The following is a 26,863-nucleotide window of genomic DNA, read 5'->3' as shown; positions in this document are numbered from 1 at the left end:
ATGGAGGGCACAAGGAGAAGGGGACGACAGAGGATGAGATGGTGGGACAGTGTTCTCGAAGCTACAAACATGAGTCTGACCAAACTGCGGGAGGCAGTGGAAGACAGGAGGGCCTGGCGTGCTCTGGTCCAGGGGGTCACGAAGAGGTGGACACGACTAAACGACCAAACAACAATTTCTTGCATGTATTAACACATCAAAAGAGTTCTGTGTAGAGCAGCTAGAGATGCTTTAACAGGGTAGTGGAGAACCTCTAGTCCATGGGTCTGAAATATGTCATTCAGCATGGGAAAGTTCTATCCATGGTTGCTGCAAAAGAAGAATCTGGAGCACACTCTAAGTACATTCCTGAGAATTCTGTGGCCTGGGTTTCTTTCCACTTCTACCAAAAATCTGACCACATAGAAAAAGGACAGGCATCAATCAACTCAATAGTAATCTCCCACCTTCAGCATCTTGCAATAAAATCTAAATAACATTTTTCTATATAGTTTTGAACCCTGACTGATTCAATCACACTTGTTCTGTTCTGAAACCCAGAGCAGCATTCATTCCTGGCTCTTTTTGAACCATACACAACCCTGGAAATAATTATCTCCTCTTGATGTCTCCTGAGAGCAAATAAATTGGTTTGGAAATCAAGAGCTCCCCACCATCAAATAGCTTCTCAAATATGCAAATATGGGGTTGGCTTGGTTTTAAAGAGAAACGAGGGACCACTGTGAGTTGAATTTGAAGCATACAGTGCTTTGCGCGACAGAGCCTGCCTCCCTCTCTGCCCACAGAGACTGCAAAACTTGGCTGAATCTGCATCTCTCCCACAGCTAGTCGTGAAAAACCAACATGTTTGTTTCTGCTCATGCAAAATATGGGGGGGGGCGGGAAATCCCACACAAAATGAAACAAATCATCACCACCCTGCTGGAAATTAAAAATAAAGGCTTTTTTGCAAACAAAATCCCTTATCACTTAGGATTAAGCGTTCCACATTCTCTGGTATCTGTGCTTGGGGTTGTTCCTCTAAGTCTAAGGCAATACCAGTAATGCTGTTATCAGGATTAGTAACAAGCAGAGCAATGAAAAAAAGAAAGAGATCAGCTTTGTGTGTGCACAATGTGGGGAGAGAGGAAAAGCCCCTCTCTGAAAAGTGCTCATGCCCCCAGGTGGCCAAACTATGCATACTTTCAAATCAATAAACACAAACACAGCAGTCGACATAACATGATTTGTATTAACAATCGGTATCGCCCAGTAACTTTCAGTGACCCATAACTGCATAATTTTTACCACTACAGTGGTACCTTGGGTTAAGTACTTAATTCATTCCAGAAGTCCGTTCTTAACCTGAAACTGTTCTTAACCTGAAGCAGCACTTTAGCTAATGGGGCCTCCTGCTGCTGCCGGAGCACAATTTCTGTTCTCATCCTGAAGCAAAGTTCTTAACCCAAGGTACTATTTCTGGGTTAGCGGAGTCTGTAACCTGAAGCGAATGTAACCTGAAGCGTACGTACCACTGTATCTTTTTTTAAAAGAGTCTTGTGGCACTTTAAAGACTCAACATTGGTTTTTGTGGACTGCTGTCTCCTGACGCAGGAACTGTTACCATGCATCTGACGAAGAGGACCCTCGTTAAAAACAAAAAAGTTTGTGCTTTTAAATAAAGATATTAGTCATTCTTTGTTATCCTCAAAAGTTTCAGAAGGAGGAATGGTTCTCGCTACACAATTTCTCCACTATTTTTTAAACAACTGAAAACATCCCTCATACACCATGAGCAAACATTTGTTTTCACGAATAATAAACAGTCTCACATAAAGAGTAAGAGAGTTAAACACTTACAGTTCTTTTCTCATCTCTTCCATTTTTTTGTTCTCGGTTTTGAGGAGCTCCTGAGACTTGCTCAGCTCTTCCTTGCTCTTTACGGCACTTCCTTTAAGGGCATCCAACTTGGAAGAGAAAAGAAAACAAGAAGGATACTTGGCTTCCTATTCTGGGAGACTGAAAGGACCCATTTATTTATCCATTTTTAATATTGCTTAATATACTAAAAATTGCTAAGTAGTTTACAGAAAAATAAAAATACAAAAAACAGTATCATTTTCTTTAGATAAAAACAAGGTAAAGTACACAACACAACATTGTTGCACAAATAAAACTGATCTGTGTACAAAACAAAACAAATTAAAAAGGGAGAATCCAGGAAAGACTGGTAAGCATTTAAGCTTTAAAGAGGCGTTTAAAGGTCATTATTCTTTCCATGCCATGAATTACCTGAGGGAGGGCCTTGAGGGGGAGGGGGGCTGTTTTCATGTTGTCACTAAAGGACAATTTGCTGGTCATCCCAGGACCACCAGGTCTCTACAGAAGACTGGCTTGCTCTGTGCCAGAGGAGGGGCTCTCATCTATTTTGCTTTCTTTTAAAAGCAGCTGGAGGATTACATGAATTGGACTGAGACTGCAGCAATAGGCGGGGCATTTTTTATTATTAAGAAAAACAAAACTGCAAGTTGTTATTTACCACATTACAGAAAGCAACTTGTTTTTCAAAATGGTGAAAATAGCAGTCTAGGGTGGGTGTGGGTGTGTTAGTTTAGGGAACTAGTATAAGAAAAGAGGTTAACCCTGCATTCTGTGTCCCACAGTGTAACAATCTTCAGCCAATTAGGAACGTTGTGGCTTCTTTTTTAAAAACCTGAAAGATTCAGGAGACTGTGTCATGCGTTTCCAATGCCTTGTTCAATACCTTGCCCAATCTGGCCATACAACAGTCTCTTTGATATTGAATACTGCCTAAGGCACAACCAACAGTAAATACTAAACAGTACAGAACAGGGCTGCTTCAGGTTTCAGGCCATCAAAAGTAAGGGAGAACAAAATCTAGGGTTCTAAATGCTTTAAATATGATTCAAAGGAGAGGACTATAAAGGCAAACGGGGAAATATATTAATCCAGTGAAGCAATCAAAGTCCCAACACATTGCTAGGGGAACAGGATAAAACTCACATAAGCATTACTGCCTTAGAATTATAGTTTTAATCTGAATCTAAGGTAAGTAATGCCTGCTTGGAATCATTTTAATATAGCTACACTTGTCAGAAAACAAGAGGGTTGTACACCCCAAAGTGCACTGGTATTTCAATTACTTTTCCATTTTTTAAAGTTGTGACACACCTCAGAGTCTGCTTTAAAACAGGTTCAGTACAGTATTGGCAGTATAATCCTTTCTGGCACCTTCCAAAAGTAAAATGTATTAAGCTACAAGTTCCACCAGAACTGGCAAACCAGCTAGCTTATAATTAGGCAAACCATCTTGCAAAGAAGTTTTACCATAAAACTTCTAATGTGAATTAAGAGCCCCATCAAAGGAGAGATATTAATCAAACATTAATTGGCAGCAACGATGAAAGGCAGACAACCCTAATTTGACATCCCTACACATTTAGCAGCAGATGACGGATGGAGTGTGCCCAGACAAAAGAAAGCCCTCTACCCTGAGCTGCTACAGTACCTTAAACAGAGAGAATCAATGAGAGAAGCACTGAGCTGGCGGTGCTGAGACTACCATCCTTTCAATGAATCTGATGTTTCTGGTCCAAACTGACCTCGAGCCTTTATTTACGGCGGTTTCATTTTCCCTGTAAGAGCTTGCTAGCAGCTAGTAAGCCTAGTCTGTTCACATGCACTCAGCATTGTGTTTTATTATGTAACAGATAATCTCCAGATGCTCGGTAAGAATTACAGAGCTGCTGGATTTTAATTTTCAGCTATCTAGCAATCAACCATTGGCATCAGCTGACTTCAAGTTCCTGAGTGCTCTATGATCTCCAGTAGCATTGATGGCTGCTGCTGTAGAGAACAGGGAACACCAGGCTGGGGAAACGCAGCTCCAGGACTTTCTTCCGTCCAGGAGCAACGCCACTGTCTGCGGGGCGCCAGGGCAGCTGACACGCCCTCCACAGTCCAGAAAGTGAACGGAGTAATAGGGAGGCTTTCAAGTTTAAGTATTGTTTGTGGCCAATTAACAATACTGGAGGAAATCAGATTGTAAATAAAATAATCGGAGGCTGTGCACTGCTTTCCTTTTTATGGGTTTCCTACATCATGCTCCCAGGATAAGGGTCCAGAACCAGACATGGATGGGAAACTGCCTGAGATCTTGGAGAATTGTCACCACTCAGAGTAAACAGAATGGAGACCTCTGTCTGACTCTACATAAACCAGCTTCATTTGTTCCGAGGTAAAATTATTTACAGATACCACCAGAAGATACACATTCTCTATAATGTTCAGCACACTGGGGCAAGAAAAGGGAAAAGGGAGTGGCATTCCCTCTATCAAAGGCTACTAGGATTTAGGCTCTGGCCATTTGTCATTTGATAACGAAGAAGCTGCCTTGTGCCCGGGGGCAGTCCACCCAGTAACATCTGCTCTGAATGGCAGAGGCTTCTTCCTTATCATCTGCTATATGATCCCTTTTCTAAAATGGAAATGCCAGACATTGGGCCTGGGACCTCCCGTACACAAAGCACCCATTCTGTCACTGAGCTACGGCCCCTTCCATCTCATGGTGACTGGGTGCACTATTCAGAAACATTTCACTGACCTGCCCTTGGATACCCAGGAGAGATCTGCAGGAGAGATTTAAGAACCAGGCTCTCCAGCTTTGAGTGACACACATTTTATCAAACAGCCAGGATTTGGGTTTGCTTACCTCCTTCTGCAGCTTCTGATTAGCCTGCCTGGAATCCTCCAGGGATGTCAAAGTTTCCATCTTCTCTTTATGAAGGACTTCCTTCTCTTTGGTCACCTGCTCAACTATCTGCAAAGCATCTTCTGCTGTTTGTGCAGTCTACGAGATAAAAGGCCACATCAAATCCTGTGCAAAACCATGCCAGACTCTGGATACAAATTTATAGATTGCCTACTCCACAGATTGTTCCTCAAGCCAATGGGATTTCTCTTTAGCAGCATGTAGAGGCCACATAAACTGACTGCAAGCCGTTTGCTAGTTGTAATCACAAGCACTCCATTTCTACCTGTGTTTGCATTCCAGAACTTTGCAAAATATATTGAATTAAATCTATCAGTCATCTTATTCCATGCACAAATTACAGTCCCATGCTAGTGTCAGTCTTCAGGTGAGACTGGTAGCCCTAATTATGCCATCCTTTTAAATTTTGTAAAAAAAGAAAGTAGTTCCAGCAATATTCACTACCAACAGATTTGCCATTTGTCCTCTTTACACTTTCATAGTACTGAGATATCAGGACTGCAGCCCTGCATCTGAATTTGGTAGAAAACACTGAAGTTAAGAGATGGGGCAAATATATGGTTGCAAACTTTTAGTACTGTGATGTCTTTTGGGGAGCAAAGCAAAAGCTTCAGACCCAAGCAAGATGATCTGAAATAGTCCTTGGAATAAAAACTTTATGGTTTATGAAGCCCAGAGAGGAATGTCTCAAAATTCCATTTTGCGCTCAGTTGGTAGAGAATGCAAAGCCTACTGTGAATAAAAAGATAACAGACATTGCCAAATCCTTTGTCACAGAAGCAATTCTGCTTGGACAGTGAGTGTCCTACTGCCTTTTATCCAATTAAGAGTAAGAAGGCTTTGGAGGAAGTTTTAACAACTAATTCTTGGATAACAATTTGAGTGTACATTTAAGAAGGTTACATGTGCCAATACACATGTGTGTAATTTTAAGCTCCCGCAGATCTGGAAACCTGCCTTTTTATTCACAACTGAAAAATTGCCTTGCAACATTCAATAGCTGTGAGGCCCTTGAAAGTTGGGTGTGACATTTTCTCCTCCCCTGCCTGATTCTTACAGCAGTTGAGAGGTTTTTTTGATATTCACAAAGAGGTAAATTCTCTGTGAGCAAGATAATTAAGGAGCGTGTTCAGACTGAGCCAAGGTGCTGGATCGTGCAAAATTAAGTGCAGACACCGAAACAACAGAAGTTAGTGTTGGGTGTTAGTAACTATACTCGACTGATTTATCAGTGTCTTGATACCTCAAATCTTTGCATTACCGCATGTGCCTGAAGATTCTTGAATTCTTTCAGTTTCAAGATAAGCTCATCCTTTTCTTTCTGGAGCACCAGGTTTTTATTCTGAGATGCCAAGAGGCTGGCTGACAGCTCACTGTTGACCTGTGCTAGAAGTGTTACCTCCTCATGAAGCTTATAGTAGTCTTCAGAGAACTTTTCTTTCTCTTTCAAGATTTCTTCTTTTATTGTGATCAGATGTTTCTGCTCGGAAAGCAGAATCTCATTCTCCTGAAGAAGTTTAACACGTTCCAGTTCAGATGTTTCATGGCTGGAACGGAGATCTTCTAGGATCTTGGAGACGCAGCTGTGCAGTTCCTGGAGCTCAGCTTTGGACTTTGTCAATGCCACAAATTCACCCTTCAACTTCTCAATATTGGATGCGAGTTGATCTGTTTCGACCCTAAGGATCTCCTTTTCCTTCATAATTTCCTCCAGCTTAGATTCAGATTTTAACTTCTCTTGTTTCAGCTTATCCCTCTCAGCCAACAGCTCCTTGTTTTTGGATGTTAGCTGTTCCTTCTCACTCTCTAACTGGCTGACACTGTTATGAAGCTGTGTGTTCTCTACCACAAAGGACTCTTTTTCCAGCTTCCTACTGTCCCGTTCTATTATCAGATTATCATGGACTGTTTTGAACTCTTTATTCAACTTTTGACATTCCTCCTGCAACCGAACCTTCTCTTGGCTCAGTAGCTCTTTCTCAGAAGAACTACTTTTAAATGAAGCTGCTAACAGTTGCTTGGCATGAAGCAAAGCAGAATACTCATTTTCTAACACTGTTTTGGCACTCTGGGTCTCTTTCAGGATTTTGGACAGCTCACACTTGTAGCTGGCAAGCTCTTGGTTTTCTTCCGTTTTTTGGTCAAGCTCTTGCTTCAAAGTTTCAACACTGCCCTGGAGTCTGGCCTTCTCTTGAGTGAGCATCCTCTTTGCAGAGATGTCCAATTCATGCTTCCTCTTCAAGTCGCATAGGGCTTTGGTCACAGACTGCTTCTCTGCCAGAAGTTCAGCACATTTTGCTTCCAGAATGGCCTTTTCCTTCAGAAGGTTCTCATTCTGCTTCTTGAGCTTTGAGGACTTCTGAGAAGTCAACTCCTTCTCTGCGCTCATCTGGCTTAGCTTTTCATTAAGCATCCTCTCGGTAAGAGTGGCATTTTCAGAGACATGAGCCAGCTTTTCAGAAAGGGCCTTGTTTTCATTCAAAAGCTCTTCTCTTTCACTCGAAAGTCTCCTCTCAGCAGAAAACAAGGCTTCCTTCTCTTGCAGCAACTGAATACATTCAGAGTCTGTTGACTCCCTACTGGCCTTGAACTCCTCTAGGAGCTTCGAAAGGCTGGCATGAGCAGCCTGCAGTTGAACCTTGTCTTTGGTAATCTTTTTCAGCTCCTTATTTGCTGCTTCTAGATCAGTGCGCAGGCCTTCACTTTTCACATCAAGCTTCTGCTTTTCATCTAGAGCCTGCTCCAAGCTTTTATGCAGCTCTTCCTGGCTTTTCAGGAGAGCCTCCTTATCTGACTGTAGATCCTGGCTAGTCTGCAATAGATTATCCCTTTCTCTTTTCAAAGCCACATTCTGGTTTTCGAGATCCAAGTGTTTCCCCAAAAGCAAGTCCCTCTCAGCAGCCAGGGAAGTGACTTCTTCAAGCAGCTCCTTTTGATCCCTGGCCATGTCTTCGTAAGAACTCTTCAGCTTCTGGATGACGTCATCCTTATCTTTCAGAAGAGCAGCATTTTCCTCAGAAAGCTTTCTCTGACAATCCTGGAGCTCTTCCCTTTGGCAGACATGCTTCTGACATTCCTGTGCCAAGGCATCTCTATGGGTCCGGAGCTCATCCACCTGGCGGAGGAGAGCCACCTTTGAGGTGCGTAGAGCATCATTCTCTCTAGTGATTTTAAGAAGATCATCTTGGGCTGCCTCTATTTCTAAGAGCAACTTTCCTTTCTCAGAAATTAATTCATCATTTTTAGTTTTTTCCTGCTGCGTTTTATTCTCAGCTTCTTGTTTCTCCTTTATGATTTTTTTGTTCTCCAGGTTAAGTTCTTCATTCACTGTCCAAAGCTTTTCCTGATCTTGTTTTAATAACCCAATCTTGGACTCCAACTCTACAAGTTTTGATAACAAGGAACCTTTTTCTAATTTTAAAGCATTCCCTTCCTGTGCCAAGGTTTCTTTCTCTGATATCAAAGCCCTCATCTCCTCTGACATTAGTTCAATCTCTTTTCTGGCTGCTGCTAACACAGAGGTTAAGGACTAAAGAAACAAAGGATGGGGAACAGGGAAACAAAAAACAAAAAATGAAGTCAAGCAGACTAGTGCAAAGTGTGGATTAAAGACAAATAGCGTTACTGTTGTTTTTTAAAAAACAAAAGTATATAATGACACACACACACAGCCCTGCTGAATACTTCCAAATCCTTTTGAATGCTAAACAAATGCCATTATATTGAAATGTCTTAAGCTCACAAGTTGTATGGTCTTTAATAAACTTTTGAGCTCACAAATGATCACACAGCCCAACTATCAAATGAGTGCTTAAGGCAATGCAGCAGCTGGAATATAGAAGGGGATTCTAGCTAGACAAAAGCTGTAATCATGTGTTTGCCAAGGCAGGTAAAAGTCTAACTTATTTAAAGGCAGCAAGATTAGATCCTTTGCTCAGTTTCAACATCTGCTGCAATGTCAAAACGAGATTTATATTTCAACATGAGCAGTAGTGATGGCACAATCTTTGGCCTACTCTTTGCAGCTGAAATATAACCCCCCTTCCAATTTTGAGAGGAAAGAACTGTGCATGTTGTGCCTGGACAAGTTGTCAATGAACATGAAACCCAAAGAAATAAGGCTGAGCTGGTGAATGAGCGAGGACACAGCCACTGACCTATGGCACTCTGACAGGGGAAACTTCCCTGAACAGCTCCATAAGGAACAATGTCAAGGAAATGCAGAAAATAAAATTTAGGCTATTCAAGTCACACTAAGGACAATGTGGAACACGGACAGCTTTTTGCAGGGTATCAAGCAGTAAGAAATGCCAGTAAAACCCACCACCTCCAAAGCTTGTTTTGCCACTTAAAATGGGATAAGGGATTTTTAAGCATCCAATGAAAAGATTTTTTTTTAAAAAGTAAAATCAGTTACCTACAGAATAAGGAAATGAGAAATTACAGGGCTACAAAGGATCTAGAATACATTTACTTCCTATGTCATTGAACTGGGCCTAATTGCACTTAAATTTATTCTTGGGAAGACTTTGTCCTACTTGAAAATTTTAAAAGTAATAATACTGGGTATATTGCATCCTCCAAGCAGCTTCTCTTTCTATCTGATCATTTATATTTTTATTTTATAATTTTTCCCCATGATTGCAGGTCTTAACTTCCTTTCTTGCATCTAATTCTTTGGAAAGAAAGGGCATAAAATCTGTAGCCAACACCTGAGAATTACACTGGCCTGATGGACAAATACAAAAACCCTAATGCTCAAGGAACATGGCGCCCACCCACCCCCGTTGTTTGCTTGCCTGCCTCCTCCAGCCATCCCACGACGCCCGACCCAGGGGGCGGGGCGATCATGCCCAGCTGGGGAGCATGATCTGGTGTTGTGGCCCAGCCTAGAAGCGCAATTTGGCACTGTGGCCCAGCCGAGAGGCACGGTTCGGCGCAGCGGCCAGGCCGGGGGGCGTGATCTGGTGTTGAGGCCTGGCCGGGAGGCATGATTCGTTTGGTGCGGCCCAGCCGGGAGTGCAACCTGGTGCGGATCCGCCGGGGGAGATTTTGTCACACCCTGCCCCGGCATGATACCTGGGGCAGACCGCACCCCCTGCACCCCCCTTGCAATGCCCCTGCTTGTTCCATTAGGCTTGGGAAGCCAAAGTTCAGTCTGACAAGGTACCAGTCATACAGCTCCCTCATGGGTGAGTGGCTCAAAAATTGATGCCTTTCCCATGTCAGCCCCATGGGCCAGTCAGCTATGGACATATATTGACTTAAAAGGGCCATCAAGCAAATGCAGAGAGTTTGGGACAGTGTAATTGAGCCACCAAAAAAGTCCAAACTTTGGCTACCTGTTTCAGAGAAATACACACCTTTGCATGCTCTGCTTCCTTTTTCAGCTCCTTGGTCTGTTTTTCTAAGTCACTGTTCACCTTTTGTGCTGTTGTCAATAGCTGTTGCGTTTCCTGAAGTTGTTGCTTAAGCTCCTTGATGGCTGCATCATGCTTGGCGGCCATCTCCGAATGTGTTTTTTTGTGCGTTGTCTGCAGATCTTTATACTGATTTTGGCCAGTCAAAATTTTCTTCTCCTGTGAATATAGAGAGCCAATACAGTTCAGCACAGTGTCCTGCTCCCTTCCTATACAGCTAGCCATGGTGTTCTGCAATTGCTTTCTCATCATGTAAGAGCACATTTTTCTTGAATTAGAGTTGAAAGAATAGCTGTGCTAAATCTAGCGTAAGCAGGGTCTTTGAAGCCTTGTGATTTATTAGGTGTAAAATAGGTTGTGTGTGTGTGTGCGCACGCGCGTCAGAGAGAAAGCTTGAAGTAAGCAACATTGGTGTAATGGTTTCAAAGAGATGAAGAGTCAGCATCAGCGGTAAAGCAGCAATGTTTTGCAACATAAATATCTCAAGCTACAGAACGGCTAATTAGGTTTGAATGTTTTAAAGAGAGAGAAATTGAGTTAGCAGGAGCAGTGATGCATTTATTCCCAGCATCACTATTTACTTGAGCCATCAGTAGAGAGCAAGAATGCTTGTGCTGGCCTATAGTTGCTTCCTGGCCACTCTGGAGAAATGCCCATGCAGCTGCTCTTACCAGGTTGCTTAATTTGTCCTGCACCTTTTGCAGTTCAGCCTGATGCTTTTTGTGCACTTCCTGTTGCTCCTCTTCAGCTTTACGTGTCGCCTGCTCCAAATTTTCCTGCAGCTGAGAAGCTCTCTCACTTGCCTTGGTGAGCTGAAGCTGAAGCTCCTCTAGCTGCCTAAAATGAATCATAACCAAAAAGAGAGAGTCAGCACTGCAACTCTTGGAAGCCTGTGCTTCATAGCACAAAAGCATTATCTTCCTTTAAAAAATGGCACCAACCTGAAAGGTACCGGAACTGAGTTTCCCCAAGTTCCTGCTGCAAAAAAAGCCCTGCATGTCACTATGTGTTCTTACCCTTGCTTTTCCCTTTCCTCCCTCCATTGTCTTCCCCTCCAAGAATAGATGGTAAAGTCCATAGGGCAAGGCCAGATTGTTGTTTTTATACTGTGACCATGTTGCTTTTTTAGGGTGCAAAGGACAAAAACAATTTGAATTTTGCTTACACACTTTTGAATTTCAGGTTGAATGGCAGCAGACAGTGCTGGTATCACTACCCACTAATCATACAAGTGGACATGTGAAAATGTTTTGCAGAGGAGCAGTAGGGCAAAGAGGAGCATATGCTTCCATTTTCTATCTCCCTCTGCATTCCCTTGCCGTAATTTACAGATGTAAACTAGATACAGGTTTACAAAGAATTCAAGGAAGCTTCAAGCCTCGAGCTAAACAGAAGCAAACAAAATAAAAGAGCCTGGCTGCTATATCAGACCAAGGGCCCCATTCAGTCCAGTATCTTGTCCTCACAGCTGCTGACCAGATGTCTCTGGGAAGCCCAAGAGCAGGAAGTCAGTCCCACCCTACTGTTGTACTTCAGCCATTCTTATTTAGACAAGCCGACCTTATCATTACTACGGAAAACCCCAAAGAAAGTTTACCAAAAGTGACTGAGATAAATAAAAATCAAACAAAAGAATTTGGACAAGTGGCTGGTTTTCAAATTAACTGTAAAAAAACACAAATTTGTTAGTTAAAAATATGGGGCCAGAGGAAAAAAATGAAATAAAACCTTTCGGGAAGAAAAAGATAATAAATTAAGCCTAAAGAAATTTGAGATCTGAACACAACTAACTGGCTCCAATATTTTCAACATAATGAAATATTTAGAAAATACAAACAAAAAGGTTTTGCAACAGAGCTATCAAGATTAGAGAAAGATTTAATTCAATCGAAAGAAAAACTTTTATCCAAAATGTATAAACCCCTCCTTGATTGGGTGGTAAGTCAAGGAGGAGGAGGTAAAATCAGTTATGGTTCGATGGGCCCAGGACTTCAGTTATAATATCCAAATGGAGGCGTGGGAAAGACTTTGGAAGGTAGACATAAAATTCACCGGATGTGAATTTCTGGAAGAATTTCTTAAAGAAAATCTGATTAAAATGTTTTACCAATGGTACCTGACTCCGGCCAAATCAGCCAAAATGTATAAAAGAAAGCGCCTTCATGGATCACTGCCTTGCCGTGGCGAAGGGGCTTGAATAACTCAGAGAAGCTATGAACTATGCTGAGCAGGGCACCCAAGATGAACAGGTCATAGTGGAGAGTTTTGCCCCACCGTGATCCACCTGGAGCAGGAACCGGCAAGCCACTCCAGTATCCCTGCCAAGAAAACTCTATGGACAAAGACAACAGGCATATAAAAGTTATGATGCTGGAAGATGAGCCCCTCAGGTCGGAAGGTGTCCAACATGCTACTGAGGAAGAGCGGAGGACAAGTACAAGTAGATTCAGAGCTGATGAAGCGGCTGGGCCAAAGCCGAAAGGACGCTCAGTTGTGGATATGCCTGGAAGCGAAAGGAAAGTCCAATGATGTAAATAAAAATATTGCATAGTGTCAGGGGTTCAGGAGCAGAGGCAAGGGCAAGGGAGGAAACAGAGAGCGAGGGGGAGGAGGCAGAAGAAAAGATGAGTGATGACGACGACCCGAGATCTCCGAGTCTTTCCAGTGAATCAGAAGATTCACAGAAAGGAGCACCAGTGGTCAGGGCAAGGGGGGAGCCTAGGGGGACACCCCAGGAAGATAGAGCCAGAGGGGACTCAGAGGAGAGCAGTTGGAAATCGGGACCAGCGTCACAGCCAGAGAGCAGGGAAGAGGAGGAGCGCCAGAGATCAAGCGCTGGCAGCTCGCAACAGGGGGGAGGGCACGAGTCAGGAGTGGCCACACCTCCATCGGGGAGCGAAGAAACGGTCAGACGGAAAGTGGAAGGTTGGGCGCGCGCGCCAAGTTCAAATGCACAGGAAAGTGACGCAGTAGGCAGCCAGGAAAGGGAGCCAGGTCCTAAAGCCCGGCGCAAGGAGACAGGGAGTTCCGGGGGGTCGGTGTCAGAAGAATCCCGGAAGGAAGAGACCCCGGGGGGCAGAGGGACCCAGAGGAGAGCAGTCAGGCGGAAAAGGTGGAGCAGGGCTAGGATATTAAGTTGGTGCACAAGGGGCGGAGACTCAGACGGAGCTTCGCCGATCTAGCCATTAGACGTAGAGTTGCACGCAGCAGCTTGGGAATGGAAACTGTAACTCAATAAAGACTTTTACTTAATGACCGCTGGCTAGCGTGATCCTCTGTGAGCTAGGATCTTGAAGCAGCTCTGACACATAGGAACCTGGAATGTAAGAACCATGAACCTGGGTAACTTGGATGTGGTCAAAAATGAGATGGCAAGAATAAATATTGACATCCTGGGCATCAGTGAATTAAAATGGACGGGAATGGGCGAATTCAGTTTGGATGACCATCATATCTACTACTGTGGGCAAGAAACCCGTAAAAGAAATGGAGTGGCTCTCATAGTCAACAAAAGAGTGGCGAAAGCTGTACTGGGATGCAATCTCAAAAATGATAGAATGATCTCAATACGAATCCAAGGCAGACCTTTTAACATCACAGTAATCCAACTTTATGCACCAACTACTGGTGCTGAAGAAACTGAAATTGACCAGTTCTATGAAGACTTACAAGACCTTATAGAAGTGACACCAAAGAAGGATGTTCTTCTCATTATAGGGGATTGGAATGCTAAAGTAGGGAATCAAGAGATAAAAGGAACAACTGGCAAGTTTGGCCTTGGAGAGCAAAATGAAGCAGGGCAAAGGCTAATAGAGTTCTGTCAAGAGAACAAGCTGGTCATCACAAACACGCTTTTCCAACAACACAAGAGACGTCTCTACACCTGGACATCACCAGATGGGCAGCATCCAAATCAGATTGATTATATTCTCTGCAGCCAAAGATGGAGAAGCTCTATACAGTCAGCAAAAACAAGACCTGGAGCTGACTGTGGCTCAGATCATCAGCTTCTTACAGCAAAATTCAAGCTTAAACTGAAGAAAGTAGGAAAAACCACTGGGCCGGTAAGATACAATCTAAATCAAATCCCTTATGAATACACAGTGGAAGTGAGGAACAGGTTTAAGGATTTAGATTTGCTGGACAGAGTGCCTGAAGAACTATGGGTGGAGGCTCGTAACATTATACAGGAGGCAGCAACGAAAACCATCCCAATGAAAAGGAAACGCAAGAAAGCAAAGTGGCTGTCCAACGAGGCCTTACAAATAGCGGGGGAGAGAAGGCAAGCAAAATGCGAGGAAGATAGTGAAAGATACAGGAAATTGAATGCAGATTTCCAAAAAATAGCAAGGAGAGACAAGAAGGCCTTCTTAAATGAGCAATGCAAAGAAATAGAGGAAAACAACAGAATGGGAAGAACCAGAGATCTGTTCAAGAAAATTAGAGATATGAAAGGAACATTTCGTACAAAGATTACCATAATAAAGGACAAAAGTGGAAAGGACCTAACAGAAGCAGAAGACATCAAGAAGAGGTGGCAAGAATACACAGAGGAATTATACCAGAAAGATATGGATGTCTCGTACACCCTAGGTAGTGTGGTTGCTGACCTTGAGCCAGACATCCTGGAGAGTGAAGTCAAATGGGCCTTAGAAAGCAGTGCAAATAACAAGGCCAGTGGAAGTGATGGTATTCCAGCTGAACTGTTTAAAATTTTAAAAGATGATGCTGTTAAGGTGCTACACTCAATATGCCAGCAAGTTTGGAAAACTCAGCAGTGGCCAGAGGATTGGAGAAGATCAGTCTACATCCCAATCCCAAAGAAGGGCAGTGCCAAAGAATGCTCCAACTACCACACAATTGCACTCATTTCACATGCTAGCAAGGTTATGCTTAAAATTCTACAAGGAAGGCTTAAGCAGTATGTGGACCGAGAACTCCCAGAAGTGCAAGCTGGATTTCGAAGGGGCAGAGGAACCAGAGACCAAATTGCAAACATGCGCTGGATTATGGAAAAAGCTAAAGAGTTCCAGAAAGACATCTACTTCTGCTTCATTGACTATGCAAAAGCCTTTGACTGTGTTGACCACAGCAAACTATGGCAAGTTCTTAAAGAAATGGGAGTGCCTGATCACCTCATCTGTCTCCTGAGAAATCTCTATGTGGGACAAGAAGCTGCAGTTAGAACTGGATATGGAACAACTGATTGGTTCAAAATTGGGAAAGGAGTACGACAAGGCTGTATATTGTCTCCCTGCTTATTTAACTTATATGCAGAATTCATCATGCGAAAGGCTGGGCTGGATGAATCCCTAGCCGGAATTAAGATTGCCGGAAGAAATATCAACAACCTCAGATATGCAGATGACACAACCTTGATGGCAGAAAGTGAGGAGGAATTAAAGAACCTTTTATTGAGGGTGAAAGAGGAGAGTGCAAAATATGGTCTGAAGCTCAACATGAAAAAACGAAGATCATGGCCACTGGTCCCATCACCTCCTGGCAAATAGAAGGGGAAGAAATGGAGGCAGTGAGAGATTTTAAAAGACACCTGCTTCTTGGGAGAAAAGCAATGACAAACCTAGACAGCATCTTAAAAAGCTGCTTATGGCAGCAAATTTCATTGTTTCAGCTAAGGCTAAGCCCACCCATTTGGTTCTCTTCAGTTTAATTTCCAGAGACGAGGTGGTACCTGCACACAGCTCTCTGTCCCCAATGCACACACAGTTCGCAGTTCTGGACTGCTTTCAGATTGGGAGGGTGGGGATTTAAAAAACGAACAAACAAGACTTTCCTGCTTACCCCTTTGGCATGCAGAAATCATTCCTGGCCATACCCTAGATTCCTTGGCAACCAGCATGTCCGCACTAGGGACACCTATTTTGCTGGGGGCAGAGCGATAAATATTTCTTCTGTTGAAGCAGACCGTTTGTCCATTTAACCCAATACCGCTCTACAGGTCTTGATCCAAAGGTCTTTCCCCACCTGTGCTGCTGAATATCCTTCTAACTCCATCTTTGGGAGGGAATGTAGCCCAGCACTAGAGTACGTGACACGTTGGGCTGGGCAATATCTGGTTTTCAACATTGTGACATATCACCAGCTAACCATCGCGATATAGTGATATATCATGATGTCTGAAATAACACTGAGAAGGGCTGAAAAAGCGGCTGGGAGGAGTGACCAGGAGGGAAGGAAGGAGGTTGCCTGCTCCCTCCCTCTGCAGCCTGGCCTCAGCTGAGGGGAGCCTGAGAAGGTGCTCCATCCACCTGCCTGCACATTTGGCAGCCTCTTCCCTCCTGGCTGGCTGCAGGAAGAGCAACCAACCGAAAGGAAAGAGGCAGCCACTTGCTCAGGCAAAGGCAAACACACAGGCAGGTGAGCAGCCACTTTGAACTGGCAATAAATTGCGGCTCACCGGCTGCTGCCAGCACAGTAGAGGCAGGCAGGCAGGCAGGCAGCTGGGAGTTAAATGCACTGTGCTGGCAGTGGCTAGGAAGCCGTGATATATTGCTAGCTCAAATTGTCTGAAACCAGTATCGCAATCTGAATTTCATTCCAGTTTCAGACGATGAACTGAAATATCACCCAGCTCTAATGACACGCATGCAGACTGTTCTGCTTCCAGGATCTCCAGGCAGGGCTGGGCAGGACTTCAACTTGAGGAAGCTTTCTGAACCTGAGATGCCAAGAACTGACTTCCGCAGGTGATCTGCCACTGAGAACCCCACCCACCTTGCTCTAAAGTTTGCTTTGCTTCCTAGCCAAAATACATGCAACAAAACAAAACAAAATTCCTTGGTTAATGTTGCCCACATTCCTTGGGTTGAAATCAACAGCACCACACATGAGGAACAGTTTAGAAGTATTATAACCCAAGAGCCAGATGCACAACTAAAGAGAGTTTGGTAAGATGAACTCATCCTCCTCAAAACGAAATCAGAGAAAATGCACAGCTCCTGGCAACCAGGTCAAGGATAGCAGAAAGAGCCAGGAAAGGTAAATTACTTCTCTTTTTGCCGGAGATCATCATTCATCTTTGTAAGCTGTGAAGAACTGTCTCCTGAGGATTTCATTATTTCGGCTATATCGTTTTGGAGTTTGGCTTTAGCCTCGATCAGTTGGCGCTCTCTCTCTTCTCTTTCTTTCATTTTCTTCTCCATGGCTGAACAAGGAAGAAAAGTGATCAACCAAGTACATAAACAGTATATTCAAAAACAAACCACATGCCCTGAAGACATAAGAGATGGAAAGCATCAACTGTAATGTAAAGTAAGGATCTGTCTATCTAATCTCCAAGAATGCAGCTGACTTCAAATGAAAAGTTACATGTGGAGTTTCAAACTTGGAATTGAATGTAAACGACAACAAAAGCTTTGACCAACATGATGAATAGCACAAAAGCAAAAGTCTATCTGGAGTTAAGCAACTCTGGAGAAATCCTGCAAAAGAAAAATTTGTTTTTTTCAGTGGAGGCAGAACAGAATCAGAGAGGGGGTTCTGCTAGTATGAAAGATAGTTTGCAAAGCCCCGTCTCAAAGGGTGGATGGGAGCCGACCACTAGGAAGGAGAGGAGTACCAGCAAGTCCAGTCCAGAGGCTGAGGAAAGTGGGCAGAGACGAGGGGTCATGGGAGGGGGATCTGACCTTCCAGCAATGTTGTCTAGATCTAGGGTGGTGGCAAATGTCTAAGCAGCCAGGAGGCTAAACTTCAAGATCTAGGCTTCATTTTCAAGAGGCCAGATGTCACATGCCCTGTGGTGGATTTCTTGATGCTGTTTTTAGAATTGTCTTTCAGGTTGCATTAAAGGTAGGATAAAATTACCAAAAATAAACCTGTAACATTCCTGTTGTTTGTCCAGAATTTATGAATAAAATAAAATGTGCCACATGCAATGGTTGGAACATCACATGAAAATGTACTATAAGAAAACCCAATATTTCAACCTAGTCACCTTCTCTTACCTGCCAAGTTAGATCTCAGCTGATCCAGTTCAGATGACATGTGTGCAAATTGTTGTTCTTTTTGGTTTAGTTTTTCAACAGTTTCTATGGGAATAAAATGTTAGCATTGGTTAGATTTTTAAACAATGTCACATTACATTTAGAATAAGGCATGTATGATAAAAGGAAGCAATTCTGTCTGTCTGCCACACTCATTTAAAAAGATTTAATTGCATTCTTAGGAACCATACCTTGCATAGATTTTTGTATACTTTCTGCCTCATCACCAGCCTCAGTAAATTTTTCTTTCTGGGAGGTAGGGAAAAAAATCACATTTAACCGTTTGGCTTAATATGGTAAGGCACTACATTGATTTTTTTAAAAGATATACTGTAATTGGTTCAATACACCTTTAAGCCAACAACACAGGATCTTCAGAGCACCCCACTCTTCTTTACGGGGCATGTGAAAAGGACATGAAGTCACCTGAAAACTGTGGACAAAACAATGACCTTTGCTACAGACCAATGGAGAAAACTCTGACTTGGTGTATTTTGAGTCTGAGAGAGCATCTGGGAAGCAGAACTCCTCCTTATTTTATGTTAAAACCAACAGCTTTGGGTTTTCCCAAATCTGTAACATGTGGGCTGTTGCACAGACAGATGCCTGTACCCTATTGAATGGTGTGCTGTTATAAAGAAAAAAACATTATGGACCATGTGTTGTTATAACACTTTTCTTGGTCTGTGGCAATTGCCACTTAGTCCAACATCACACCTATCAATAAGCGCACATTAGACTGGGAGGCACGAGGAGTGAGTACATCGTTGCTTCTATTTTCAGATATAAGCGTCTGTGTGGAGTGTCAGCCACTAATGGATATGTCTTTGCTTTCTGTCAGATGCTCAAAGGGCTGCAGCCCAGCACTGGGACCCATGTTTTGCATGCAACTAATTGTGCTGCAGACTGCACAGAAAGGCAGTGGTCCTACTCTGTACAATGCAGCTTCCTAGGTTAATAAAAGATTGAGCTTTTAATACTCCAGAAACTGCAGTGACCCTGAGAAAGGCAGACCAGCAACGTGTGGACCATGAGCAACGAGTGGGAAACAAAAGACATGGCTCTTGCCCAGACACAAACATGCCAGTGGAATCCAATAGATGGTGCAGAAAGGCACTTCACTCTGTTTTTAGGATTTACTACAAGGCAACATTTCAAGCCACAGAGTTTTAATCAACAAGAGAGCTAATAGTTTCCCGCCCAATTTTGCCAAAGACACAGGTGGATGTAAAGATGACTAGATCTGAAACTTCCAATAAATCCCAATTATAAAAGCCGCAAAGCATAGCTCAGGGGGTGCAGGTGAAATTTCCAACAGCTACTTACCAAATCTTCAAGCTCCTTTCCCAAAGAATCTTTAAGCTGATTTACTTCACCCAAGTGATTTTCAAGATCAATAATCTTTTGCTCTTTCGCTTGTAGTTCTTTGACCAGACTAACAGCCTAGCAAGGGTTATTATGTTGTGTGAAAATAAAAGAGTTACAAAAGGACAAAACAAAGGATTTTGTTGAAGTATTAAATAATAATAAAAAGGAGGTAAAAATAAACAAAATGCATGAATATAAACTAAACAGAAAATGGTATGTGAACTAAATTAGAATTGTGTTCAGAAGTATCATGTATATTTTCATTTTTGCATTAGGAATATAATCATGATTACTGAATTTTTTTAATTGTCTTAGTTTTAGGCTCCAATACTAAATACTAAATGGCTAGTCCACTGAAATTAATGGGGCCTACTTCTGATCTTAAGATTGTGCAAGTATTTGCTTTGATCACACTGTGAAACAATAAGCATTTGTGACATTGGACATACATTCATTCCCATGATTGAAATTATGGTCAGTTGCATAAGTCATGAACAGCCTTCTAATGATAAAGGTTTAACTGTTCAACTTGCAGGAAATCTGCAGTTCCACAGGACTTTAAAAAAACAATTGATGCCTGAAAGGAAATATGTAAAAGCTAGTATCTAAGTTATCATGTGAGAAGGTTTTGTGATAGGGCATTACAAGCACTGTTTTTATCACAGTGTTTACTTGTGCAAGAAGGAAACCTGCTAGCTATTTGCTCTAGTTGGAACTTGTAAATCCTGAGAGCACCTGGTGCTACAGCACTGCTAAAGCTAAGCAGGTGTCTACATGCTCAGTAGCTGCACAAAACCCCACTAGGAGCCCTGCATAACTAAGAACAATAAATAACTAGGAAAATCAAAACCTATTTTTTTCCTAATTCAAGAAAAACAACCTCTCTCTCTTAAAGATCTTTCACCTCACTCATAGGGAAATATAGTATTTCTGTTGTTGCTATAATATTATTCTATATACTGCTTATATGCCAAAATGGCTTCTTGGTCAAGGCAGAGGATGGAGGGAGCACTGGAGCCCAACACTTCCTCTGCATCTCACCCTGGGCAGAATTCCCAGGAGCCAATAAGCAGTTCAGGCAGACTCTGAACTCTGGAGTTGCAACAAGCAGATTTCTAGACTGGATTAAAACTCTGGTAGGTTGCAATACAAACAGGAAGTGTGCTCATTGCTGCCTGAATAGTTAACACATATACCAAAATAGTACTCAAAATAAAAACGCATCTAGCCCACCATCCTATTTTTCCATAGTGGCCAACCACAAGCCCATAAGCAAAACATGGGCATAAATGCATTTTCCTGCTGTTGGTTCCCAGCAACTGGAATTCAAAGGCACACGACCTCTGAACCAGTAGGCAGCATCTAGCCATCATGACTAGTAGCCATTGACATTTATCCTTCAAGACATTGCCTAATCTCCATCTAAAGCCATATAAGCTGTGGCCCTGACAGCCGTCTTGTAGCAGCAACGACATAGTTTATGCACTGCATGAAGGACTTTGTTCTGTCTGCCCACTGATAGATATGTTTTATGTCTGGATTTTTAAAAACTCATCACAAAATAATATTTCATAACACCCTTTCTCTAAGAACAGACTACCACAAAACAGCATAAATAAAAGTTTTTTAAAAATGAAAAAAATAAATGGATGGATGGATGTTGGTACAAACCTGGCTACTTTCATTGTTCCTGTCATTCTCTAAACTCTGTATCTTTTTTTCAGCTGCCTCAAGCTCCTTGCTAAGCTTCTCCAGCTCCAGTTTACCTTCAGAACTTGCCATCTGAAGAGCATCTAATTCCAAGAGTTTTGTTTCAGTGCCTTTGATCTTTGCTTTAAGGTTATCAATCTCCTTGGCTTGTTCTGCGCACTTGGCCTGGAGCCCCTCTAGCGTCTTTACCTTTATCTCGGCCTCCTGCAACTTGTTCAGAGTGTCTTCCATTTCCACCAAATGCTGGTCTTCAGCACTTTCTAATTTGGTGTTCAAGGCCTCCAAGCTTCTCTCCTTGTCCTCTGTGACTTCCAGCAGCTTCTCTTTCAGAGTTTCAACCTCCTTCAGGAGATGCAGCCTCTCGTTTTCTTGCTTTAGTTTCAGGTTGGATGTTTCGCGCTGATGCTCCACTCTCATCTTCTCAATCTGGGTCTTGAGCTCTGCAAATTCAGCTGTCTGAGCCCCAACTCCTTTGCTGAAAGAGGTCTTCAGCTCTTCCATTGCTTGATGATGTGAAGCAATGGCAGACTCCAGCTTGGATTTCCATAACTCAATCACATCTGAATTCTCCTTGTGGGCAGCATCCAGCTTCCTTTTCAGGGACTCGTTCTCTTTCAACATCTTTTCATTGGATGCCAACAAGGTTTTAATTTCCTTATGGCATGACTCTTCACTGATTCCAACCTTCTCTTTCAGTGACTTCACCTCATCCTGGTGCTCCTTGCTTAGCAGTGCCATCTTCTCTTGCAGTGTGCTGATTTCTTGAAGCAGTGAGAGAGAAGTGTCCACGTTGCTGACTGGCTTACTGGACTCTAATCTTGCTCGTAACTCAGTTACTTCTTTCTGCCGCAGTACTAGATCTCTTTCCAGTTCCATTATCCTAGATTTTTCTGATACAGTGGCCACCTAGCATCAGAAGCATTAAAAAAAAACAAAAAGAGGGCAGAAATAGTTAAAACAGTGGATTTCATTTAAGAGTGGAGAGGTTTGCTGATCACTTCCTCAGGACAGTAACTTGGCTTTTCTAGCACTTCCAAGGAGGGTTTCTGGAAGGTTAACTAAATCTTGGCAATCTATTTTAAATTTCTACCTTTGGTGATATTGCAAATTGAAGTCAAGGAATGATAAGTTAAAAGCTACTGAACATGTGCCTATAACAGCTTCATGTCCATCATTTAGTTGTTGTTTTCTAAAAAAGTCTTTGCCTCCAAAAGCACATAGTTCTCAGGTATATTCTTTAGCTCCAACTGATCTGAAGGTTATCTGACTGAAGTTAGTGATAATACAAAACAGGTTAAGTCAAAAGCTTAGAACGGCAGCACATTTTGACAGTGTGTAAAGCACAAGGCAGATCTAGCTCTGGCTGGAACTGGAGGCAGAATGTGGTCATGGCCCTTTCAACCATACTAAAAGGGGCCTTAGACTAACATTTCCTTTACATTTTTAGGATTATACTAAAAACGTATACAGTGGAACCTTGAGTTGTGGACGTAATCTGTCCCAGAGGCACGTCCACAACTCAAAGCTTTCGCATCCAGAAGTGCTGTGTCTGCGCACATGAGTGGCATGATTTAGCACTTCTGCACATGCGCGAGCGGCAAAACCAGGAAGTAACCGTTCCGGTACTTCTGGGTTGCCATGGGATGCAACTTGAAAAGACGTAACCTGAAGCAGATGCAACATGAGGTATGACTGTACGTGCTGGATAGGACTGATTAAGTGTTCTAGTCCAAATCATCCAGGATGGTGAAGAAGGATGTAAAGCATCTAGAATAAATGAAAACAAGCTTTTCATAAAATCCTGGCTGTGGTAGACAGACAAGAGTTTCCCTTCCCAGTCCTATAAACTAAGCTACCTCCATCCAAACTTTGACAAGTCTCTCCCCCCCCCCCATGAGACTCTGAACAAGTGTCATGTGCTAATATCTGGACACTGGCACATTTCCGACTGGGATGAAAATGATCCATTTGGTTAAGAGTCTTATTCAGATGCAAAAGAAAGATGATTTGATAAGCTGCAAGTACGTTTTGGAGCAGGACGCAGCAAGTTGACATGCCTGAAGTTAAGAATCAGGTTTTGACCTCCAGAAGTGAGATGTCTAACTGACAGAGGCTCAAAGTTAAAGGAATGCTTCAGGTTCTAGCCACAAACTATTCCATTTCAAAGCAAAATATTCAAATAAAAGTTGTGTTATGTCTGCTGAAAAGTACAAAACAGAAGTTCAGGGCACAGCTACAAATATTTTCAAACCCTGACTGTCTGAAGTGATCCAGATTCAGATGAAGCACCAAGGGTGTAGGGGGAAAGTTTGCCTCATCTAACTTTACTGTCTTCAGCAGAGCTCTTATTGGAAACAGCTTAAGGACTGGGGATGCTGCTTCTAACCAAGACAAATGGCAGCGTGTGTAGAAATGGATAACGATACAACTCCATCCCCTCAGGTTCTTCACAAAAGGTCACGTTTCCATACAAGCCCCACAAGTAACCAAAGCAGCACTGAGCTATCCAAGAACTTTTAAAGCCCTTTCCTTACAACATCAATCACTGCAGGAAGAATCACCACTAAACTGAACCAAAACATCAAAATTAGTCTTCACAACAAACTATTTTATCATCAGCTGAGGAACGACTGTGTAGAATTGCAAGGTCTTCACTCACTGTGGATGTGCTTTTGGATGTGTTATTCTCTACTCTTTCATTTGAAAGTATCTTACCTGGATTTTGTTACAGTAAGAAAGCCATTTTAAGAAATTAATTGTATGTTTAATTGTACCCAACACCACTGTACTCTTAACAGTGTAATGGCAGTAGAAGACAGGGTGACATATCCGATCTTCTCCCCAGAAATCTTATGCCCATTCAGCTTCAGCCTCAGGAACCTTCCCCATCACGAAAAAACCCAAAACCAAAATCAGGTCTTGTTCATTTAAAACAGTGAAGTTCATTACCCTAGTGTCTTCTAACTCCCTCTGGAGTTTCTCAGCTTTGGTCTTTTCAAAGAGCAGGCTCTGTTCAAGCTCCTTAATGCGCGCATGCTCCAGTTTGGTCTGCGTCTGTTAGTAAAAAGGGAAAGGAAGAGAACACAACAGTGCCACCATCACATGCCAGCACAAGAGGAAAGAGGAGCTACATGCAGGATGTGCCACCAGTTGTCTTCTACCAGTGATGAGCAGCAAAAGAGGCACGTGGGTAACAAAACCAAAAAAGAAAAACCAAACAAGGTGATGTTGCAGGTGAGAAAGACCGACTTGAAAGTGTGTGACGACAAATGGCTGATATGTTGAGAGAAAAGATGTGCACACAGAGAGACAAAGGAGCATGGAGAAGAAAAGAAGAAGAAGAAGAAGAAGAAAAAGAAGAAGAAGAAATGGCAAGGTAAAGTCATGCAGCCAAAGTTATTTATCAGTGTGACAATTATCAGCACAAATTAGAATAGTTAATGCTTTGTAAGATGCGATTCAAATACCTGAGGGCAAAGACTTGTTCTGTGCTGTTCCAGAGGGCAGGACTAGATCTATGGCGTCCACTAAATTATTGGAGAAGAGATTTTGGCTGGACCTCTACACAGCAGGAGTAGTTGGGCAATGGAACTAATGAACTACGTGGGGTTCTCCCTCACTGGACCTCTTCAAGACAAGGCTAGGCAGCCATCTGCTAGGGATGCTTTCGCTCTGGATTTCCTACATCAAGCAGGGCACTTGATGGCCCTTCAACTCTCTGAAGCCCTCCTTCACCACTGCAAGACTGCTGGTGCTCACTGTGAAATGTTGACTGGCTTTAAAAAATAAATAAAGGCTTGTGGTAGCAGGCAAAATATCCACTCACTTTCTGCTTATGAACAAGTCTGAATGCATCCCTAGAGACTTACAAGCTTTTCTGCTCAAGTTTCTACTATTAAGTTTCTACTATTAAGAGAAGAGTAGAAGATTAGAGATTCACTTGTCACCCAAAATGCAGAAATTGTATGAATTGGCATTAAGTTCCAGATTTATCTAAGTTGGGGGGGGGGGTGACTAAAGGTAACTTGGATTCCTTCCAAAGATTGATCTAGGGTTTCTCGGGGCATCTTATTAGTGAATTACCACAGGATGCCCACCAAAAAGAACTGTTACAAAATTGATCAGAAGTGGTAAAAGGCAGGGCCCCCTTCCCCAAGGCAGAGAGCTGGAAATTGCTTCAAATCAAAAAGTGATGCAGGAGGATTTGGGGATTTTGTGATGTGAAGAGACACAATTGCCTTGAACGGGTATAATGTGACATGCCTATGAATCCTGACCATAAACAGGTGCTGCCATCTGTGGAAGATCAAAACATTCACACTGACACTATAAGTCCCAGGTTCCCTCCAGGAAGGTCTTGCAACCCCCACATGCCTTCTCCTTTCCTTCTGGGCCCAGAGAGGCACATGGGAGTGCATAGTGGCAGCAGCCGTGAGCAGGAGGAGGCAGGCTCATTTGGGGAGGGGAGCACTACACGGCACCTTGTCCAAGGGCCCCTCCAAACCTGGAACCAGCACCAGCGAGGGGTGATGTACTAGGGCATCAATAACCATCCCTGAAGTGGACTGCAAGGAAAACCTAGTTGCTGGGTCAAAACAAGTACCAAACTCCTTGTTGAACATTGAGAAGTTATTTTTGCCTATAGAAGCCATTTTCTGCTCACCTCTTTTGCTGCAAGGTGGACAAATGAATGGCTGGACAGCATCCTAAGAAGCCCTGAAGCCTTCAGTTGCTGACATTTAACTCAGTATACTTGTAAGCAATATCTGCTTTTGGTACAGGCACATAAGAGAGCTCTCCAAGAAAGCCCTGCATTATATATAGATGACAAAAGTATTTAGCAGTTATTTACCTCATGACTAGCATTCCAGGTAGCGGAGTCACCTCCAGAATTAATTACTGGGTGTGAATCTGGAAGGTCTGGTTGAATTTTGCCCTCCCTGAAGGCCTGGCAGGCTTAGCCAGATCCAAGAGAAGCTGCTTGTTCAAAGGTGCCTTCGCTGTGAGCACCTAAGGCCAGTCCTGAACATGCAGCTAATGAGGTGGGGATTGGGGGACAGGTCCCGAGGGAGGCTAAGGGGGTGTTGTGCTGTTGAAGGCACAGCTGGGTGAGACAAAAGAGGGCCATTCCCAGTGGCTGCACCCAGATTACGGAACAGCATGTCCTGTAATGGACAGTCGGTCCCCTCCTCTTCTTCACCACTTACCAAATGCCATTTTTCTTAAACAGGCTTTTTTGTTGATGAGGCAGACAATGTTTCTTTGGTTTTTCAACAGCTGACGCTGTCCCGTTTTTGTAATTATTTTATAAAACAGCAGTATTTTATTTTATAAGCTGTCCTGAGTGGTATTTTTACACCAGAAGGGCAGGGTATAAATGTTTCAAATAAATTGATTTGAAGAGCTCAATTAATCAATAGAGAACTTGTTTTTTTATGTGTAAAAAACAAATGAGGAATGGCTAACAATGAGGTATGGCTAACTTTTTACCACTTGCAGCACAGAATATTTCCACCAACGGGAGTTAGAAAGTGAGTAAAACACGGTGTTGGCGGAGCATCTCTGAAAAGTTTCACCGGAGAGCAGCCACA

At 42.9% G+C, this 26,863-nt stretch overlaps 1 protein-coding gene across 12 annotated transcripts in view; it reads right to left on the bottom strand.

The window, feature by feature from the left end:
• The window catches only part of CLIP1 (CAP-Gly domain containing linker protein 1), a 105,705-nt gene that overhangs the window by 30,271 nt on the left and 48,571 nt on the right, over positions 1–26,863 (bottom strand). For 6 of the 12 annotated variants that reach the window (XM_081174442.1, XM_081174448.1, XM_081174450.1 and 3 more), the window contains 11 exons: positions 24,222–24,326; positions 21,234–22,178; positions 19,521–19,637; positions 18,386–18,443; positions 18,156–18,239; positions 17,200–17,356; positions 10,863–11,028; positions 10,135–10,350; positions 6,015–8,300; positions 4,712–4,849; positions 1,840–1,946 (listed from right to left, as the gene is read on the bottom strand). In XM_081174442.1, coding sequence (XP_081030568.1) covers positions 1,840–1,946; positions 4,712–4,849; positions 6,015–8,300; positions 10,135–10,350; positions 10,863–11,028; positions 17,200–17,356; positions 18,156–18,239; positions 18,386–18,443; positions 19,521–19,637; positions 21,234–22,178; positions 24,222–24,326 — 4,379 coding nt within the window. The remainder of the gene's footprint in view (positions 1–1,839; positions 1,947–4,711; positions 4,850–6,014; positions 8,301–10,134; positions 10,351–10,862; positions 11,029–17,199; positions 17,357–18,155; positions 18,240–18,385; positions 18,444–19,520; positions 19,638–21,233; positions 22,179–24,221; positions 24,327–26,863) is intronic. The other 6 variants (XM_081174451.1, XM_081174452.1, XM_081174445.1 and 3 more) reach the window with 3 other exon arrangements.

Source organism: Podarcis bocagei (assembly GCF_964188305.1).
Source record: "Podarcis bocagei genome assembly, chromosome: 16".
Taxonomy (NCBI): Eukaryota; Metazoa; Chordata; class Lepidosauria; order Squamata; family Lacertidae; genus Podarcis; species Podarcis bocagei.
This window is presented reverse-complemented; position numbering and strand designations above follow the sequence as displayed.